This window comes from Lutra lutra, chromosome 2 (assembly GCF_902655055.1).
Source record: "Lutra lutra chromosome 2, mLutLut1.2, whole genome shotgun sequence".
NCBI classification, from domain to species: Eukaryota; Metazoa; Chordata; class Mammalia; order Carnivora; family Mustelidae; genus Lutra; species Lutra lutra.
Window position 1 is genome coordinate 89,806,732 of NC_062279.1, and position 22,854 is coordinate 89,829,585.

General features: G+C 37.4%; 1 protein-coding gene across 1 annotated transcript; it reads left to right on the forward strand.

The window, feature by feature from the left end:
• The first annotated feature begins 9,362 nt into the window (after positions 1-9,362).
• Positions 9,363-21,658, forward strand: MEPE (matrix extracellular phosphoglycoprotein). The gene is made up of 4 exons (XM_047712999.1): positions 9,363-9,416; positions 13,838-13,891; positions 14,811-14,903; positions 19,967-21,658. Exons 1-4 carry the CDS (start codon positions 9,363-9,365, stop codon positions 21,443-21,445), a joined length of 1,680 nt encoding a protein of 559 aa, XP_047568955.1. The 3' UTR covers positions 21,446-21,658.
• The last annotated feature ends 1,196 nt before the right edge of the window (positions 21,659-22,854 follow it).

Sequence of the window (22,854 nt, forward strand, 5' to 3'; positions counted from 1 at the left end):
CAGCAACTCTGAGTCAACAGAGGTGTCCAAATGAAATATTATCTCGAAGTAAAACTCAGTAAGATTAGCACTTGAATATGTGGACTTAGTAGACTTTCCCCCCTCAATGGGTAGGCATCATCCAACCCACTCAGGGCCAGAATAAAACAAAAAGTATTTTGTTTTTGTTCCCACCTGGCTGCTTGAACTAAGAAATCTGTCTGCTCCTCCCCCTAGAGTGGGTTTTATGCCATCTGTTCCCCTCACTCAGACTGGATTTATATCACTGGCTTTCCTAGGTTTCCAGGTTGCAGATGGCAAACTATGGGACTTCTCAGCCTCCATAATCATGTGAGCCTATATGGAAATAAACAAACAAACACACACGCACACATGCAGACACATACATACATATATGGGCTCACATACATATGAATATATATATATAAATCTCCTACTGGTCCTGTTTCTCTGGGGAACCCTCACTAATACAGGTACACCAAACATTCTGAATTGAATGCCTTTTGAAAGCTCAATACCTGCACTGTTATCAGAGATTGACTTGGGCACACTGTAGTCTCCAAAAATGATTCCTATGGTATGCCCATTCTACAAGCTCTTCGGCAATGAGACACTGTCACTTCTCTACATCAAGGCATGGAAAAACTACTTCTGCACTCCTCTGGATCTAATGGCTTTGACCAACATAATGACAATGACTCCATAACAATTCCAGGCTTAACTCACAAAACTGGCTTAACAACTTCTTCTGTCCGGTTGAGACCTGGAATTCATGAAATATAAGACAGAGGAGCCCACTTGAGAAAGAACAGAATATGATAGAATGTAATTTGCATGGGAATTTTTATTAAGCCAACAAATCCAGTTAATGAGCTTTCAGCCCACAGAATATTTTAAAGTACTGAGCCACCATGTAAGAAGTCCAGTCTGTTCTACCAGAGAGAGAGAGGTCATATGGAGAAGCACCAAGGCACCATCTTGGATGGACAGTTCAGTCAAGTCTTTGGATAACTTTGGATAAGACTTTGCACTTTCTCCTCTCTTAATGTTCCAAATGAAAGATCCCAAGTGAGGATCTCATAGCTAAACCAAATCACACTACAGAACCTTGAGAGAAAATAATATATTGTTTTTTTTAAAGATTTTATTTGTTTATTTGACACAGAGAGAGAGAGAGAGCACAAGCAGCAGACAGAAAGAGAGGGAGAAGCAGGCTCCCTGCTGGGCAGAGAGCCTGACATGGGCTCAATCCCAGGCCTCTGGGATTATAACCTGAACCAAAGGTAGTTGCTAAACTGACTGAGCCACACAGGCACCCCTATATTGGTGTGTTTAAGACCAATAGATAACTGGAACAGGAGTTGACAAGCATAGAGAAAATCTGGGTTCATGAGAAGTAAGAAAGTCATGAGAGAAGAGCTAAAATAAAATACTAACACTGAAAACTAAAAACTGAGAAGAGGGCATATGCTCCAATTTGGTAAAAAAATATTAGTATGTGCCCAATGCAATGAATAACTAGCTGGTAAATGTTGTCATATTCTGTCTCCTAAGGACAAGATTCTCAGTCCTGAAAAACAAAACGACAACCTCTGAAAAACACTATTTTGAGAATGAAAGATATTTCCCCTCCTTGAGGTAACAACAAAGTTTTACAGCCACTTCCAGCAATGTCACCATGTCCTGAAGGAAAAGACTGGTATCATTATAATTATATTTTAACTACATCCTCTGAGTTACATTTTAAGGTGTAATAAGACATCTTTCTAATATAAAAATAAAAGTAAATTATATTGACATGTCTTCTCTCTGCTAGTAATAGCTGAAAGAGTAAACAAATAGCCAAGAGAAATGAACACAGCTAGCTTCATGCTGCTCTGTGACCCTCCATGTTTCCCTATCTGGCTGAAATTTTTATGTACTTCTGTTGAAATTCTCAAATACTGAGAGGAAAAAAAATAAAAACTAAAAATAAAATTAATTTTAGGGTAGATGAGAAAATTGGTTGCAAGTGATGTTTTAGAAAAAGTGACCTTTTTTTAATTTAGGATGAATATTGATATACACATGAATGAACATATTTAAAACAAAAACCTTTTCTTCTCTAAACACAGGATAAGACTCCCAGCACACCCATTCTGGACTCCATTCTGAAGATTAAGGGGGAATAAATACTTCTATGAAAACCCTAAAGCCTTGACCAATCTTTAAAATGTCTTCTTATAGACATTTTATAGATAAAAAGGAAATTACTCAACACAGCCCGTATTTTCTAATCACAACACTGTACTGATACCCCACTGAGTCTGGAGAGGAAATGTACATGTGCTGTGTAAGTAAATTAGAAAAAAAAGAATTAATATATATATATTTATATACTATATATAATTTCTGCCTCTCCCTCTCTCTGTGTATAATAATATGTTTACCTCTAAGATGATACAGAGAAATGTGTTGCAGAATAGTGTTAAAAATAAGTTGGGGGAAAAAAATAAGTTGGGGATCAAGATACCAGAAGATAAAATCATTTCCTGTAATATTTTTTTAAAAATATCTATCAAAGCAATTGGGCTTAGAGCACAAGTACAGGGAAGATGGGTGGAACATTCCAGAAATAGATGGGAACACAAGACAAAACAACTGAAACCTCACTCCCAGATGAGGGTCCAATAGCTAGAACTGATAGTGTAGGTTCCTAGTTAACTAACATTTTATATGATTGCACTCACTCAAGTGAAGGGTAAGAAATGAAAAAGCCACCACAAAATGCAACATTGACATGGGCTACTTTCATCTTAAAATCTCTTTGAGGAGCGACTCTGGGTCAGTGTGACCCAGGAAAGCCAGGCTAGGTATGTAATCTGTGGAGGTGTCGTCCATTCTTCAACTGTCAGCCAAACACCAGAAGAAAATCCAAGCGTCCATTTCTTGCCTTCTCTATTGCTTCCTAGTTTTGTTTTGTTTTGTTTTCCAGTTAAATAGGGATGGTGTGAGGATAATTTATTTTTTAATAGAACACTGTTCTTTATCTCTGGTTATTTATTCCTAACAAATGTTATAGCAAAACTGTTTACGACACAAAAACATTTAGAAAACTTAACGTTGAATTTTTGTAGTTCAAGCTTAACTAGAGGCAAGTCAAGAGGGTAGAAGTAACAACTCCACCTCAGAGAACTTTAGCAAATGATCGCTCTAGGTTGTCCCCACCCCACCCCCCCCACCCCCCGCCGCTGCAGTTTCTTCTCTGCAACCTTAAAACCAGAATAGGCTCTTTTTTTTTTCTTTTGTCAATTGTAGGTTCTAAATTTAAGGCCCAAGTTGATTTTTTTTTTTTTTCCTGAAGCTCTGAATTCATTTTAACTTTGGGAGCATATATATTTAGCTACTGCCAGTTTACTCCTTGCTAGGACTAGTAGCTAAGCAATTTTTTTTCTCTTAAAATTCAAAGAATTTTCTCTTATTAAACATGATACATCTATATAGAAGTAAACATTTTCCCGTCAGTGACATATAGGAGAAATACCTCACAGGTTCTAGGCAGCTTCACCTGGAACATCTCCGCGGTAAGCCCGTCCACCGCAAGCATTTTCCTCACATACCTAACTAACCGTAAAGCAACTTTGCCGTAAAAGATACAATCACGAAAAATAAAAGGGGCATTCATTAAAGGGGGCATAATGAAACATGAAAAATGAATAACAACTTTAAAAAAAACTTTGCTCCAAAATACAAAATATTGAGTACATTCAAAATGTATAGTGCAGATTTGAGGTAATAGCACACAAATAACTGATTTTATTCTGTAGATTATATCTAGGCCCGTGTTATCAAAGTCTTCCATTCATAGAATTCTACTTTTTTTTTTTTTTTTTTGCCTGAAGATTCATCTCATTGGCATCACATCTTTTCTTTTTTCACTAAAATTTTTTCCTCCATTAAGAGAAGTATAAGGAGGCCTGGGTGGCTCAGTCAGTTAAGCATCCTAGTCCTTTTCTCTTTTTCTTTTTTTGAGTTTGAGTTTGGAGTGGTTTATTATGAAGTACTGCTGTAACAAAACAGATACAAAAAAGTACTGCTGTAACAAAACAGATACATTACTGCTGTAATACTAAACATGGAACCGTCAACAAGCATCCAATCAATTGTAAAAAAAAATTGATTTAAATAAATCATTAGTGTCATCACAATACTGATAATTGTGTTCCCTTAAAGATTTTTTTTTCAACCTTTTACTTTTCTAAATGAGAAAATAGTATTCATAAAAAATTTTTTTCAGAAGATACTCAGATTTTTTTTCACATCAGAAGCTAGTGATTTGAAAACCAACACTTCAGTGCAGCTGCTCCATATCATATGAAACATCTGAGTCTTGATTTTGGCTCAGGTCATGATCTCAGGGTGTGAGAAGGAGCACTCCCCCCCCCCCACCAGCTCCATTCTCAGGGGGAGTCTGGTTGAGATTCTCTCTCTCCCTCTCCTTCCACCCCTCTCTGCTGTGCTTGCCTATGCACATACACTCCTACTCTCTCTCTTTCAAATAAATAAATCTCAAAATAAAATAAAATATAAAATAAAAAAACAGAGACGTATCAGTTTCCAAATACTAGGATGCATATTAGTAATTGAACTTTGTGTCCCCTTGTGAAAGCCTTCTACACTGTTGTTTGTTCTTGGCATATTGTCACATGTCCGGTGGTAAATGTCTATTAAGTTCTGTGGGAAATGTAGGTTCAAAACTCTGCACCATTGTATAGACCATTATGAGGGTAAGGTTTAAATAATGTAAAAATGGGAGTACTGTTGTCAATGGAGAAATCAAACCAAATGGTTAAGCCAAACTGTCAAACAGTAATTTTTTTATCTTTTATGACAAAATTGCCTTACAGCCAATTCCTTATGTGGTGAAAATTTTTTTTAACTGGGATTTTTTTTTTAAGATTTTATTTATTTATTTGACAGACAGAGATCACAAGTAGGCAGAGAGGCAGGCAGAGAGAGAGAGAGAGAGGAGGAAGCAGGCTCCCTGCAGAGCAGAGAGCCCGATGTGGGGCTCCATCCCAGGACACTGGGATCACGACCTGAGCCGAAGGCAGAGGCTTTAACCCACTGAGCCACCCAGGTGCCCCTGTGGTGAAAATGTTTTTGAGGAAAATGCTCACAGCAAAGTTATCATTCAATGAAAGTTTAGCTTGTGACTATGCTCCTCATTTTCAGATGAAGAAATGGAAGTTCCGAAAGATCCCATTTAGTTGCTTAGGCAACTGACCATAACAAACAGGTGGTAGAGTCAGTTTGTTTTTTTTGTTTGTTTGTTTTTTTAAATTTTATTTATTTATTTGACAGATCACAAGTAGGCAGAGAGAGGGGGGAAAAGCAGGCACCCTGCTGAGCAGAGAGCCCGATGCGGGGCTGGATCCCAGGACCCTGAGATCATGACCTGAGCCGAAGGCCGAGGCTTAACCCACTGAGCCACCCAGGCACCTCTAGAGTCAGTTTTTGAACTCAGGTCTGTTTGATTCCAAAGCTACTAGATCTAAATGTCTCTGTCATTAATGACAACACTCAAATATTCTAAAATCCATGGTTGAATGGTGAATCAACCATAGCTCCAGCCCAACAGCTCAAATTCTAGTCCTGGCAAGTGTTTTAAAAACCAGCTCCAGACACTCAAAAAGGATCTGCAGAATTTCGACAGAGCACAAATAGGGATTCAGCCGAAACTAGAAAAGACACCATTCTCTCAGCTAAAGCTGTCCAAGGGTTGTTTTTTTGTTTTATTTTGGCTTTTGTCTGTTTTGGAACTTGGGAGAAATGGGAAGTTACATTTAAATCTCATTATATATTATTTACAGTTTGTTAAAATTGTGTTTAACCAATTCTTATCATTTGGTATGGATTAAATAATTCTTATATTATTGTACATTAATGCTTCAATTATAGTTCTAATGTAAATTATCCCTCCAGGTATTGTAATATTTTTAACCCGAACTATTGCAATCATTATTTTGGCACACAGAATGGGCAAAAGAGGAGAGAGCAGGCAATTGCTCCAGAAAGGCTTATTCTAATATGGGTGTACTCCCTGTTTCACTGAGAAAGTCAATGTCCTAAATTGACCATTCTGTAATATTCATATCCAAACCAAAACTCTCAATGTTTCTCCCCAAACCACTTCTTCGACAGTTTCCCCCATATCAATAAAAGACAACTTCAAACTTCTGGTTGCTCAGAGCAAAAAACTTTGGAGTCACCCTTGATTCTTGATTTTCTCTCATACTCCACATCTGGTATGTCAATGAATCCTACTGGCTTTACTTTCAAAATATATCCAGAACTTGACCAGTTACCCCATCCCTTCTGTCATCACTCTGATTCCTAATCACCATTTGCCTGGATTACCTTGAGAGCTTCCTAGCCCATGTCTGCCTTTTCCTACCTCAATTACTCTACAATTACTTCTCTGCCTAAAACCTCCAAGGGTTCCTTCTCACTCAGGGTAAGTCAAGAGCCTTGCAATGATCTATACGCCCTATGTCATCTGCCATCTACGACCTTTTTTTACCTCATGTCCTGCTACTCACTTCATTCAGTCTTTCTAACCAAAATGCCCTCTTCTCTATTTCTGGAACAAGTCAGCAGTCTTGTCTCTGGGGCTCTCATCTTTTCCTTCCTTCTACTTAGAATTCTCTTCCCCTAGATGCCATGTGTTTACACAGCTCAAAAGTCACCTTCTCAGTGAGGCCTTCTAGTATTTCAACTCAGTGTCTCCATGACCTGACCCCCAGTGTTTGTCATCCCCTTTCCTTACAATACTTTTTCTTCTTAGAGTTTGTCTTTGTCACTATCTACACAATATATTTTACTTATTTTGTTTATTGTCAGTTTCCCCACCAGATTATTTTTTTTCTGTCTGCTTTGTCACTGCTGTTTCCCCAGTGTCTGTCACATATTAGGTACTCAATACATATTTGTTAAGTGTTGCTGGGTTTAATACAGAAAAAATTGAAATTATAAACTTTCTACACAAAAGGATAGCTAAAATGTTTCCACTTACAAACTTGTTATTCAGAGAGTCCTAATTAATAGTTCTGAAATCAATTTGAATTATCTGACAACATCATACACCAAACTGAGGTATTTATATGTTCTGTTTATCCTACTTTCTGGAACATTTGATAGCAGCTTTTCACCACAAAAACATTTTTAGATTAAAATTACTTTGCCCCCTATGGTTATCTGTGGGCACTGGTAACAAATTGTTTGCTAGTGCTAAGTGAGTCTATGCTGATTGGCCATTGGGAACTCTAACAAACTTTAAATTTCAGCAAAATTTGCCCAGAGACTGCTAATCCTGTGGAAGAAGCCAGGTATTCTGAAGGTAAAAGATACCAGGTAATTTGGCTCTCTTGATATTCTTGATAGCAAATAGCTTTATAACATAGTTTACATTTTAAGGTATATGTCATCCGGTAGGGAGATTGCTTTTGAAAATAAATATATATTGAAAGTATTCTCTGCTCAGCACAACTGTGTAATATTTAGTGCTTTGTTTTATAAAATACAAAATGTGTTGCCGAGTTCTGGAAATCATCAACTAAAATTGGTAGCTTGATAACAACTTCTTCTTTGATTAAGTCTTAGCATTATCAAGATCCACCATAATTTAAAGACACTAATTTTACTCTTTACCTTCACTTACAAACCAGAATAAGGATAATGTGATCACACTCATAGTTGTAAACCTCATCTGTGCAGACATTTCTACTGAGCAACACTAAATCATTTGATAAATTATTTGTAATGTCCTTATCTCTAAAATACTTGGATGGCTAAATTACAGTTAAAATTAAGATCTTGAAAATTATATTCTTTAGAAGAGAGTAGACTAGAGCTTTAGAAAATATTTAACAGTTACATTATTTCTTCAAATAAAAATTTTACCTTGAAAAATTTCAAGATAGCAACAGTATTTATTTATTTATTTATTTATTTAAAGGTCTTATTTATTATTTGACAGAAGGAGAGAGAGATCACAAGCAGTCAGAGAGGCAGGCAGAGAGAGAGGGGGAGGCAGGCTCTCCGCGGAGCAGAAAGCCCGATGCGGGGCTTGATCCCAGAACCCTGAGATCATGACCTGAGCCGAAGGCAGAGTCTTAACCCACTGAGCCACCCAGGCACCCCTAGCAACAGTATTTAGATTATTATTGCCATTAAGAGCATTTTCCTCAGCTAATCTCAAAAAGTGGTGTAAAATTTTTTATGCTCATATTGGTTGCTATATGTCTATGTGGTAAATGCTTAATATTACTCGAAACCACAAGATTAGTAATTCACAGTTATACTGACATTTTTTTTCTATAATGGCTACTTGACTTAAATGAGCTCACTAGGTCCTCTTAGAATATTCACCAAAGTATAAACATGTACCTTTATCCATAGCTAAATGTTAATGTTTACACCTAATTTTGTTGAGCTCAATATAAAATATTATTTGCCTTTAAATCAACTACATGTAGACTTTTCTGTAATAAGACGAAAGAATAAAAATTTATTCAAGATGGCATAGAGTCATCATTAAGACTGCTGGCTCTGTAGTTAAATTGCTTGGATATTAATCCCAGTTCTGTCTCTCAATACCTGGGAATTCTAGGGCAAATTATTTGACTTTCTATCTATTTCATATTCTAAAACAGGAAGAGTAATACCATCGAACTCATAGGGTTGTCATGAAGCTCAATAATTGAATATATATAAAACTTTTAACACAGAGGTATTTTAGTATTTTAGTACTCAATAAATTTTAGCTATTAATATATGGATTACATAAATTGTTTCACTCTCCAGCCCATGAATGGTTACTAGCTCAGAATATAATGAATATAAGGACATATATTGGGGGACTATCCTGGTAGCAGATAAGACTTTATTCCTCACAGTGAGACTTTCTTTGCTGGCACCCATGTAAAGAGTCTGTTATGAGTTGTTACACTAATTTAATATTATTATGAATTATAGAAATAATTAAATTAAATTATCTCTAAACACAAAAGGGAAAAGTTTGGACTGACAATATAACAAGTAATTATATTTATAAAATTCATTTCTATCAACTGACTTCATTGTTTTAATAATATTGGCCAATTTTCACTTTCACATCAGAATAATTAGACATACGAAGGCTCTTAAAGTATCTATACTTGGATATAAATTATACATGATTTTTTTTTAAACAAGGAAATGAACTACTGGGAGGAGGATGTTTGTATATACTTCTGTGTTTTATTTATTCTTAGGAATATAGATCATACTTGACAATGCTTTAGGGTAAAATATTATTATCTTTTTTGCAGAGAGTCTCAAAGATGCAAATTGTCTGTTTGGGACTGCTTCTTTTCAGCGTGACCTGGGCAGCACCAGTAAGCATTTATAATCTCATTTATGCATCATATTATCTTCTGGTGTCTTTATTTTTTCTAAGCAATATTTTTCATTTTTTTAATTAGTAACCCTTACCTAGTTCAGTTGCAATAAAGTACCAAACAAAAAGAAAGCATCCAGCACTTGATACAAATGTCTATCACCAAGGAGGACCTCAATAAACATGTGCTGAATTATAAATGTCAACATATTGCTTTTTAAGAAATGCCAAAAAGTATATTTTTGAGAAAACTAATACCAGCCACAGTGTTTCAAATCAGCTGTTAATGAGTAAATGCTCAGAGACCCAAATTTTAACACATCTAAAGAGATTCTTGATATTTTACTAAAAACTGAAAAAAATTTGACTTGACAGTTTTACAGCTGACCAACTAGATTTTGTAAATACGTTGGCAATGGAAAGAAACCAGACCTTTTCTCTTATTCTTGTAACCCACCAATACTGAAATCCTGCTAATGATTTTCTCTTCATGTGCAAGGCTAAAGATGGGAAGAAGGACCCCTAAGCTTAACATAAATTGAGTTGCAATTTCTTTTTTTTTTTCTCCCTCTGATTCACCCAGATGAGTATTCAGGATGTGACTAAATTATCTTGTGAAAATGCTGAGTGTTACCAATATTTTCTGCTGTGCAGACACAGTGCTAATTAGACAATGTCTGAAAAGCATCCTAGCCTTTCAGAACAACCATTTCAGTTGGAGAGCATGGAAACAAGTAGTCATTCTGTTGCCGGAAGTGCTTAAATATAGGTCCTGAGCCAGTTGAGTGACCAGTGGGGTAACCCAGTGATGAGCATGCCATCCAGTAAGGACAGCAGAAGTTGAGGAAAGTATGACCCCTCATAGCGCATATCCTTTGACAGTCCTACAGTGGGCCATAGTGCTTAAAAATAGACATCTGCCAGGCCCAATTCACACAACTCAGCTCAATCACGACCAAGGGGCATGTGCTTAAGCATAACAGAGATTGAGTGGGTCTTGCTGACCCAGCTCAAACCCACCAGCTGAGGATGAATCTATTTTGAGCAACACATTCCAAGGAGCAGCTGAAGGGGCACCTTCTGAACATTTTCCAGTAACTGTTATGTCAATATCAATCCAGTGACCTCTGGTCAAGAGGAGGAGCCAGCAGGCCACACTCAAGCGTGGGAGAACAGAAAAGTGGGTGTGAGGGGAGGTGGGAGGGATGTATATTTCAGATGAAAAAGGCTCAGCAAGGACATAGAGGCAAAATTTTGAATTGTGAATGACTAAATGTGATGTTTACCTAAATTATTTATTAATAGATTGTGGTATCAGAAATTGGAATATATTGAGTCACTTACATCTGTTTTGGAATTATATTCTAAATTCAAACTGTAGGAGAAAAAAAGTTTTCCTCAATCCTCTTTGTGTTCATGGCTCTGTCATAAAGTTAAGCTGATAAGGACAGATTAACAGGAGAAAGCATACAAATGTTATTAAATTTCTACATGTGCATGGGAGCAGTCATAAGAGAATGAAGACCCAAAAAGGTAACCAAAGCAGGAAGCTTTTACACCTTTTAGACGAAGAAACAACAAATTTATGAAAAATTGATAAGACAAAGGGATTTGGGCTAAAGGTAATCCAACTAGGTCTAGGTAGTCCTTATATTCCTTACTGAGAAAGATTAGGATTAGTTTCACAAGATTTGTGGATTCCTCCAGCGTCATCTCTGAACTGCTAAGAGCTGTTCACCAGTAACAAGACACTTTGTTTCCTACCTTTAGGCAGAAAAGGGGGAACTTTTTCTGCATTTATGACTTAACTGCCTTCAGTTCAAAATAATTCTTATGTCAAAGAAGCATATTTTGGGAGTGACATTCTGGTTTCCTTCAAAGACAAAATTTGGAAGTGGAAGAAAACAAAAGATGGATATTGGGCCATGCAATTCAATTAATATTCATCAACATGCAATTAGACTATAAACACTGTTAAAATTTACTTTATTGTAAGTTCATGACTTATTACTGCCAGCTTTATTAAGGTACTCTATACTAACAAGTATGTTTTTAATTCATGTGTGTGTATGTTCTATGAGAAGATGCTGAATATCCCAAACAATTGTTTTTTTTTCTTACTTAGTATCTAGTCATCTCATTTTTATGTTTTCTTTTTCCTATAACCCCATATTCAAAATTATTTTCACTGTTTTGATATTTTTGGGAAATGATGTAGTGATCTAAATTTACATGCATAAGAGAATTAAAAAACAGCATAAGAAAAAAGTCAGTAATGGATGGAATTATAAATTATAAAATATACCTTGAAGGTACTTAATGTAAAATTCAGAAACATTTCCTCTTATTATTAATATTTTTTGGCAGGTAGCAAGCCATTTAAAAATTTATTATTTTAACCCTGGGAATTTGAGACAAAGGTTTTGGTTAAAATATCTCCTTTACTTCTACAACTGCTACTGCATGTTTAAGTGTAGTTAATTTTGTTTATTCTACTGCCTAACTCACAGGGGTTATTATGGGAATCAGATGAGATTAGGTATACAAGAACAGCTTATAAACTGTAAAGTGCTGTGTAAACAGAAGGTGTTACTAACAAACTATTTTTGTTTCTAGGATGTAATGGACTGTTAGGCAGGTCTGCCTTGGAGCCAAGCCAATAGGGCACTTTTACTAAAGTTTTGAATTTATTTCTGAGACAATTTCATCAATCAGGATCCAGTCAGGACAATAAAATAAAATTCCCATGACAGGGAGTTCAGTAGAGGGATTTTATTTGGAGAATAGTTATTAAGTATAGGACAAACAGAAAGAGCAAATCATGCGTAGTGAGACAACCCAAAGATTAAAACTACTGCTACCCCTTGGGCTGAAGAAACAAGGAAGGATGTGCCCTGAGTGGGGAAGGGCCCCAGCAGAGAGGCAGGACCACAAAAGAGATGTGTCCAGTCCTAGAGATGCAGCCCCAAACAGAGAGAGCAGGAAAAGACATACTTGTTCACTCTATCCTTCTACCCTCCAATCTCAGGCTAGGCCTCCTGTCAGCCAACCCAGACTGAAGGCAGATGGCAAAATTGCTCAAGAAGTGTAGTTTGTAGAGGTCATTCCTGAGAGAGCAGAAGCACAATATCTGAAAGGATAATTGCCTATATTTTATTGCAGAAAAATACAGAACATTAAGGTTTATTCAGGAAGAATACTCTCTAGGTGATCAAGAACTTTTTCTTTCAGCTTTCCCTTGAGGGGTTCTCTTTTTTCTATGACTGATACCACCATGACTCCTGTTTCCACTTTAGCACATGCATTTAAACACAAACAAGTCCCACCCACTGGTTCCTCTTCCCAAATCTGAGATACACTAGGAATTTCAAAAATCAATAAGAAAATTAAAATACAGGGGCACCTGGGTGGCTCAGTGGGTTAAGCCTCTGCTTTCGACTCAGGTCATGATCTCAGGGTCCTGAGTTGAGCCCCGAATTGGGCTCTCTGCTCAGCAGGGAGCCTGCTTCCCCCACCCCTCACCGCCTGCCTCTCTGCCTACTTGTGATCTCTCTCTCTCTGTCAAAGAAATAAATAAAATCTTTTAAAAAAATTAAAATACTGGGAATAAAAGAATCGTTGTGTCTGTTCTTCCACAGCAAACTTGTTCCAAAATTCTCAGGTCATCTGCGTGCTCTCCTGTGACACCAAAATTTTAGCCCAAAGACCTAGAACATGCAGCCTGGATCTAGTCCTTCCTAGTTTCTGGCCTTTCTCCACCTCAATAGCTATCTCTCACCCCAGGTATTCTCAAGATCTTTGGACATGTCTGTTGCAGATCACGAAGAGTATTTGTCCCAATCCGTAGGCCACTCCATTTTCCTTTCCCTGACAGAAATCTCTGCTCAGGTGACTGGGAACAGCAAAGTCTCATCCTTGGACATGATCCTACACCTTATGGACAGAGCTATGGTTTTACTTTTGCTGGACCACCAGCAGCATCAAGTCTTTGCTTGTATAGTAAACTCTAAATTCAAGCAATTCATGCAAACTTATAATTCTCATCACAGGACTCTGATTTTGGTTCATTGATACTAAACAACTTCCAATGTTCCAGTGAAAATATATTTTTCAGTTGATATCAGCAACATCCAAGCTTCCACATCTGGAGTGACACCCCTCCCCAACTTGGCAATTCTGTGCTTGAGTGTGATTCTAATGTTGATGTCATTGTCTCCCTCTGGTGGACGAATGCTGGCACCCTCTTTTGTAAGACTAAAACCAATATTATTGTAATATATCCATCTTGTTTGGTTGGAATGATTTTCCACATTGAATAATACAACCCAGTAAGAGAAAAATAAATGAGACATTTATTGTTGGCAGAAATGGACAAAAGAATGAATGTTTTGTGAAGTTGTATTTCTTGTTTCCTTCCAGACATTTCTGCCACAAACTGAGAAAACTAAGGAAGACTGTGTGGAAGAACAGAGGGTAAACAGAATTATTCTTCTCAGATAAATCTATTTCAACTCTTTTAAAGAAAAAAACTCAGGAGAGGAAATTTTTAACTGTCAAAATATTCCTGTGCACTTAGAATGGAAATGAAAAATTACACAACATAATTTTGGCACTTAATTCAGACAATGTTTGATAGAAAAGAGAAACATTCTGAATGGGGATTTGTTTCTCTTCACTGTGATTTCTTTCTCCAGAAGTAGTGAATAAAAATCCTGGTGTATTATTAGCAAGCTATTTTCGCACACATATACACAAGAACAAAACAACAAGTGAGGGAGGAAACAATGGAAAGGGAGTTAACGAATCTTAATGTGGAATTCTGTTTACATGGAGTTACTTTTCCATATGCATGTAGAAAGTAAAACAAGTATCCTCAGCTTTTCATGTCACCAAATTGCAGCCTACCATGGTTTCTTCTGGCAGCCTCAGAAATTCTGTTCTAGGACCTAACAATCTTCTGTTCTTTATCTCAGCTGAAAATTACAAAGGCAAAATGGCAAACATCAGAGTCTGAATGTTCATGCTGTGTCTTTCCAATTTGACATCAGACATGAATACTGTAAAACCCACATTTCTCCTATTTCTTACAGCCCCTCCCACCTGCAAATATCTCCACACGCTCCCTGTCCATTGAAATTTGGTAATAAAATTAACACACCCAGGGAGAGAGAGCCATTGATAGCCATCCTTAGAGCAAACAGACTTACAGACATGTAGAAAAGAAAGGGACAATGTTTATAGGTGCTCTTCTGTGATTATAAGAAGAACTACCATTTGTCAGAAGCAGAATTTGACTTCATTTAAGTTAAAGAATATCTCGTACAATCAAAAAGAGAGCCAGACAAGTTAATAAGACATAAACACATCTTAATACAATGTTATGTTTTTGTAGATAATGTACAAAGGCCACCATGAGAAACACGGTTATTATATTTTTAAGTATGTTTACACATCATCTGGGAGGAAAAATCAAAGTGACATAAAGGTAAGCTTAATCTCTGAGAGAAGATCCTTACCATGAGCCAAATTCTGGGCTAACCCTAGGGGAAACTGTAGAGGAGACAAATTTATTTTAATTACTCTGGGTTTCTGTCTGTGGTGGGTGCTTTTGCCCTTTTTCCATAGTCCCTGGCTCCTTAAACATCTTTGTTATAGAACTCACACAGATGGGCCACCCTGCAGCTTAGCCCAAATCCTGCCCCGCTTTAGGACTTTCCCCAGCAGGTGTGATGCTGGTGGACCTCTAATGCCCGTGACCTTTGCTTATTGCTTCCAAGTAATGTTTGATCTTTTATAAGGAGGGTTTCTGAACATAATCTATCATGTGTTCTAATGATGAGGATTAGAAGACTAACAGGAAAAATCACTTTAGCCTAAAGAGTGACATGTTTTAGTGTCCCTTAAATTCATTCCAGTGATGACTCCATTCTGGGTCAGAATGCTTGGAAGAGAAAGAATAAGGGCCTTGTCCCTGGAATAGGACAATAATTCTTTTCATTCAGCCCCTTTTTGCAGATTCATTGGCCGAAGAGCTGGAAACAGCTTAAAATGCCATCAGCAAAAGGACTATTTACTTTTTCCAAATCTGGCTTCATTTCCCATGAAAGTGGTAGCTTCTCTTCAGAATGTTATTTTGTTCTGCTCATTATTCTTTAGATGGCGTCTCTAAGACTAACTGCCTGTTAAGCTAATTTGTTACATTGAGTAAGTTAAAACTTATTTGTTGTAATAAATGTATGTTGAGCTCTTCCTATGGTGCAAGATACTATGTGAGATTAAATGATTGAGAAAACTTAACTCTTTCTCTCCAGGAACTTAGAGTTAGAAAAGAAAAGAAAAATGCATTTATAAAATCATTATAAAACTCAAGACAGAATGTGCAAAGTGCTGTGAGAGTAGTACCCCCAAAAATATTATTTTAGGGGCTTAGAGTAGAAAAAGATTAGTTCTTAGTCTGGTGTTTAGGGAAAGCCTACATAATGGAAATAATTGAGCTGGGCCTTGGAGGTTGAGTACAATTTAAGCAAACAAGTGGATGAGAGAGGCCATTCCAGACGAAAAGAATAATATGAACTAGGGCATGGAGACAGAAAGACAGAGCACAGGAAATCAGACCAGCCAACTGATATAAGGACCACCATGCAGTTAGTGCTGCAACCAGAAATCATTTAAAATAACAAATACAAAAAAGATTGACCATCACATTCCACACATTATAACATTTCATAAAACCATTTAATTCCCCCAACAATCCTGAAAGATAACTATCATTTTTCTAATTTTCCTATTAAGAAAGCTGAGCCACAGAGAAGTAAAATAAGGTTTTTAAGATCACATAGCTCATCAACGGCAGGGTTGGGCATCCGGTAACTGTGCTCTTTCCATAGTACACCTACTTTCAATGAACACTTGACTGACGGATCAAGAAAGACCATTTGACTCCTCCTGCCTGCTGTTCCACTAAATATGATTCTCCATTATCCTGACTTCCCTGAATGTGGGTTTTCCATCTCCTTTACCTTCCCTATACCCTTGCTGTGTGAGTGCAAGCCTCCAACCTGTCTATACTTTCTTCCTCCATCTGGGAGCATTTATGTATTTGCACATATTTAATTAATACATTCAAGAAAATGTCTACATGTTCAATAGCAGCCAACAGACCAAAGTGGTGGCCAAAAAAGGTGGGACAAAATTAAGCTGTATTAGTAAAAATAGTAAAAAAAAAAAAAAAATTAGTTAAAAAAATAAGTAAAAATAGGTGGCCAGGGCAAGGAAGCTACTAGAAGCTGTGTGCTCAGGGCTACCCAGACCACATCGGAGTCTGGGGCCATCTGGAACCACACAAGCTAAAGGAGATCTGTAGTCAGATGACAGCCCTGAACATAGTGACCTAATTAATAAAAGAGAACCACAAGTGTCAACTTGGAGAAGAGAAAGAAAGCATCCAGTGAATTTAGAGAAAATCTTAATTTTTCCAAATATTAAAAAGGTTGCATATGAAAGAGAAAATAACCTTAATAATTGTTGCATCAGTTACTAGGTACAGGTTACAAAAAAATTGAAAAATAGAACATAATGAAAATTAGAATATAAATGAAAAGATCTTACATAAAACGTAACAAGCAATTAGCCTGTAAAGTCTTCAAGGAAGGAACAGTTGACCATAGGTCATGAAACTGGGAAGGACTTGCCCTGGGTGACCCTGTGAGGCTGGGATACCTGACCCTTTCTCTAACTAGGTATTGTGTTTCGAGCTTGGGTGCTACATTCTCACAGCATCAATCCGTCCAATATTAAAGTTGTTCTCTTTTTCTCTTGTCTTCATTTTTGCAAATCAATATTCCAGTCCATTTTAGTTATTAACCCACCTTCTGGCTGAACACCAGTAGAAGGGTTTTTTTCCTTTGTAATGTTTTTCTCTGGCATAATCCAAATCCAAGCGATTATATCTCAGTCTTGAACACTGCAAGTCCTCCTTTCTTACCGCTGTGTATGAAAACATACATAGCGCTTTCTTACCGCTATTCCTCTTGAGCTGTTGATTTTTATTTTGTTAATCCCTTGCTTATAAACCTTCACTAGCTCTTCACCCTTTGCAAAATAAAACCAAATTCTTTACCCTCAAGTCTCAGGTTCTAGAATGCTCCAATACCCTGTATGTCTGTGAGAACCCCAGTTGGATATGAGCTCCCTGTCCCACCGCTCTACACCCCCGTCTTTGGTCCTGCAGGTCTACTGCCTCTGCCATTCCATGAGTCATCAGGTATTGCTTAGTGCATGGGGCATCCACCCACATTTCCTACTTGTCCCTGTCCCTCAATTAATGCCTCTTATTTCCATTTCATATTACTCACCAGTTCAAAAGCCTATGTCATGGTGTTGTCAATTTTACCTCACCCTACAATTTGGAGGTAGAGAGAAAGTATCTTATTTATTCTGTTTATAATTGTTCTGTTGCTCAAGAGTTCCCACCCAAGGAGTAATGAGAGGAAGGGGAGAGTGTACAGAAATTAATTTAAATTCAGCCTGTTTAAACTTAAGGTTATCAAATCATTATAATAGTTCTTTAAGTAAGTCCTTTAGTTTGGGTAAAAACACTCAGATACTCTCTCTCTCTTCTCTCTCTAAGATAGCATACAGATATATGAGGCAATAGGGTATGGCTTATATCATCCACTACATACAATATGCCATTTGTACAAACATGGCTCCCACCACAGTGGAAGGAAAGATGTGGAATCCTCAGACATGCATGGGCAATGTTGCTTGACCACTTGTGTGCTATTCCCCCTGCTTGTATTCTAAAATGAAGTCTCTGGCTGCCATAGCTTAGGATCAGCACAGTACAGCCTTGGTTGGGGTCCAGTGGTGTTTCAGTCTCTCTTGGCTCTCGTAGACGATTTAGACCCCTGTGTGTTTGAGTATGACTCACCTTTGTCCATAGTGTATATGTTCCTTCTAAGTGACTCCTTGTAGAGCCACCTTTCATTGATTTAGAGCCACTTCTGATTCCAGAGGGTATCACTGTGGAGGATACCCTCTGGAAAATTCCTGACCAGACTCTCAGACACTTTCATATCTAGCTTATGCCATAGAAATACTGTGAATGTCATGGGCAAAGTTGCTGTCAGCCCCTTCTTCTTTTTGACCCCATTGTCCTGCCAAGCTTATTGCAACTTGGCTGCACCTCAAGTTGGTAAAGTACAGCCTATGAAGCAGCCTTTTTATAGGCTCCCCCCAAAAAGGACAAATGGAGATACATGTATAAACACTTCACTTTCCTTCTTCACTTTCTCTTTTTCATCCCATTATCCCTCAGGAACTTTCCTTGTCTAGATCTCCATACTTCAACTTTATGATCTAGAACTGTAGTTCTCAAATACAGTCTATAGACCTGCAACTATCAACATTACCTGGGAAATGTTATTGAATACAAATGCTAGAGTCTCACCCCAGATCTACTGGATCAGAAACTCTGGCCATTGGTTCCCACAATTTTTGTTTTATCACCTTCCAAACTGTTCTGATAAATGCTAAATTTGAGAACTATTTATCTAAACTATCAAATTTAGTTTATTACATGACAACAGGGAAGAAAAGAAAGGTAGTGAATCCTTTTTCTGACAACAGTTGGGTTTGTAACACTTGCTGCAAATCCTTTGTTTGAATGTCAGAAACTGAGTATTATCTAGATTCATCTATTTGTCTATTTTCTAAAAACGAGGGTGGGGGGAGAAGAAATAAAAAGAAATAGAAAATTTCCCCCTAGGCAGATGAATATCTCTGACGACCAGGGTAAGAACACACACACACACACACACACACAGAAAGGAAGACAGAGAGAGAAAATAATTATTTTTTAAAGTATGACCTCCATTTCACTTGCAATGGCTTATGCAAGATGAGGACAGCTTTTTTTTTTGCTAAAAATATTATTATTATCAATCTTCATTTAAACATCTTATTGTTTAAAGCAGTAATCATAAAAATTTTAACAGTGAACTTTCCACTTTAAGTCCAAATATTTTTCTTTGTCTCAACAACAAATAATGTTGTCATTGAGACTTTAATCATGGTTTCAATTTCTTTTATTTTAGCAAATATGTCTCTGTGTTTAGGGGGACCACTCTTGAATCATATGCTCCTTAAATTCAAATCTTCCTTCAAGAACAGACCCTAATCTACATTTCCAAACTTACTTATTTTTCGCTTCTTTAGGATTTCTCTATTCAAACCATGGAGTTTTATTCGTATTATCTTTCAAATGTTTCCTGTTTCCAGACATTGAATATGCCACTTATTCTTAAAATATTCTCACTACTATCCTATCACATATTTGGATCCTACCCATTCTTCAAAGCTTGCTCATTCTTTATCCATGAAACTTGCTTTGATCATTTCTAAATTATCTCTACAAACAAACCTCTATTGAGTTAATAGTCTTTCTCTTAAGTATCTGGTGGGTAATTCTTTTTAAATCGCTTAGGAATTATTAATTTTTTAAAATTTAACATAAAATAATACTTTATGTTGAAAATTATACTTTAGCAGGAAGAAAAAAACAAAGACAATATTGCTCTTCAAAATTCTGGCAAGAAAAGAAATCAAGAGCCAGCACCTAAAGAAAACATTGCCCAGGAAAGAGAGAAAAACTCTTCCATTCTTGGAGCCAATGAAAATTACCAAAGTAACAAAACCCAAACTCTTTTTGAGAGCAGACAGAAAACAAATGAAGATGATAGTATTAATAACCAAGGAAATGCCCACAGTGACCTAAAGATGTCCATTTATCCTGAATCCACTGGGAATAACGGGGCTGAGGATGAAGACAATGCTGTCAACAAACTCCGTAACCAAGAAGAATATGGTGCAACTCTCATCAGGAATAATTTGCAATATATAATGGAGCCAAGGACTGTGACTGAACGCTTGGCAGAAGAAAACAAAGAGAACAAACCCAAGAATGTTCTAAGCAAAATCCTAGCAAGTATGAATTATGTTAAAGTCTCCTCAAAAGATAGAAAGAATTATCAAAGAGATCCCCAAGCCCAGAATATTCCAGTTAAAAGCAAAAGCACCTACCATACCCAACACAACATTGGCTATCCAAAACAGCTCCCAAAAGTCAAAAAAATCCCCAGTGATTTCGAAGGCAGTGGTTACCCAGATCTTCAAGAAAGGGGCGACAATGATATCTCTCCTTTCAGTGGAGATGGTCAACCTTTTAAGGACATTTCTGGTAAAGGAGAACCTATTGGTCCTGACTTAAAAGGTGCAGATATTCAAACAGAGTTTTCTGGCCCAAGTGAAGCCAATACCATCAGTCCTGATGCAAGAGGGCCAGGTTATAATGAGATTCCAGAGAAAGAAGAAAGTGGCAGAAGTACCATTGGAACAAGGGATGAAACAACAAAAGAGGCAAGCACTGCTGATGTAAGTCTAGTGGAAGGCAGCAATGATATCATAGGTAGCACCAACTTTAAGGAACTCCCTGGAAAAGAAGGCAACAGAGTAGATGCCAACAGCCAAAATGCTCACCAAGGGAAAGTAGAGTTTCATTACCCTCATCCTCATCTACCCTCAAAAGAGAAAAAGAAAGAAGGCAGTAGGGATGTTGCTGAAAGTACTAACTATAATGAAATTCCAAAAAATGGCAAAGGTGGTAGCCGAAAAGATATGGAGCATTCTAATAGGAATCAAGTAATCTCAACTGAAAAACAAAGATTTCCCAGTAAGGGCAAAAGTTGGGGCCAGCTTGCTCCTTCTCATGATCTTGATAATGAAATTAAAAATGAAATAGGTTCCCATAATGGCCTCAATAATGAGGAGACTATAATAACACAGAGCAGAAAAAATCATTATGTACCCCACAGACAAAATTCTACACGGAATAAGGGGGTGCCACAAAGGAAAGGCTCCTGGGGTTACAGAAAACCCAATTCCAGGAGAAGGTTTAGCCCCCCTAGAAAGCATGACAGTAGTGAATCATCTGACAGTAGCAGTTCCAGTGAGAGTGATGGTGATTAGCCACTAGAAATTCCCAGCAGGATTAAGGTTCAAATATCTAGTCATCTGTAACCTGACAGAAAAGGAGAGCCAACTGAGAGCAGACCAGGTGAGAAAGGGCAGAGCAGAGAATTGAGTAAACCAAGAAACCTGGCCTCCTGGGGAGATTTGTTGCTATTGTAAAAGTCACAGTATGAGATTCTATTCAAAGTTACCATGCTCTTTTTCAAGAAGAAAAATTAATTAAGGATATGTGGAATAACATTTGAATAGATGTCATTCAAAACTAGTTTGTAAATGTCACAAAACCCTTCGTTTGCTTTATAAATATGAAAAGCACTAATATTGCTCATATGATAATCTGTAATTAAATAATCTATTAGAAAGTCTGTTGTCTGTGGTGCTTTATTTCAGAGGCAACAAGATTAGTTCTGCTTCTGGCAAAGGCAGTGTTGCGAAGTTAATCTGTTGAATAAAGCTTAACCACATTCCCTCATCCCACTGTGCTAAGCCGGCATTTCCTTCTTCATCTGACCTCCCTGTGCTGTACCGGAGATATCCTGCTTCATAGCTTTCTACACTTCCTTCCTGTGTTGCACATTTATAACTTCTTATAAGGCAAGCTTTATTTCCTAAAACAAAGGTCCATGTTATCGCTTTTCCAGACAAAGAAGGAAATAGGATAAACAGGAGTGAAGGGAATGGGAGGAACAGGGATAATTTGAGAAGGAGAAGCACGAGTGCAAAGACCAGACCAAAACTTACTTTGGTGGAGAGTTTTCATTGGCTGATCCCAAATCACTTCCAGTTTTTTTTCTTTTCCCCAATCTTTCATATAGATGCTTTTCCAGCTAATGGCCTTCTGACACGCTTCTGGAAATTAGACGCAAGCTGCCTGGTAAGGGAGGGGAATAAAGTTCTGGAGGACTTTTGCTCTTCTTGATAAGAGAAGCTTTTACAGCTAGTACCGTGCTTCCTCCTTTCTTACCCTAGTTCTTCGCTTGACATTAACATGATGCTCAGGGGTGCAGCAGCATTTTGTAACCATGAAGAAAAGGTGTGAGACAACAGAAAATATACATATTGGTCTCTGCTCCTGGTTCCTGGCATAGGACTCTGAAAACTCTTATAATTTCCTAAGTGATAAGAGCACTAGGAGCATCTTTTGTTCTAATATTTGGTCTTTGACCCTAGTTCCTGACACTGAGCTCCTAAATCCCTTGGAATTTCCTGGGTCTTTTGTTCTAGTGAGGTGGCTCTTGGTGGGCTCCTAGTTGGGGGCTGGTCACCAGAGAGGCCAGATTAAAAGCTTGAAATTTTCAGTCCTAATCCCCCATTCTTCAGAGAGGGAGGAGGGGCTGGCAATAGGGTTAATAGTTATGCCTATGTCATGAAGCCTCCAGAGACACCTCAAATGTCTGGTGTCCCGA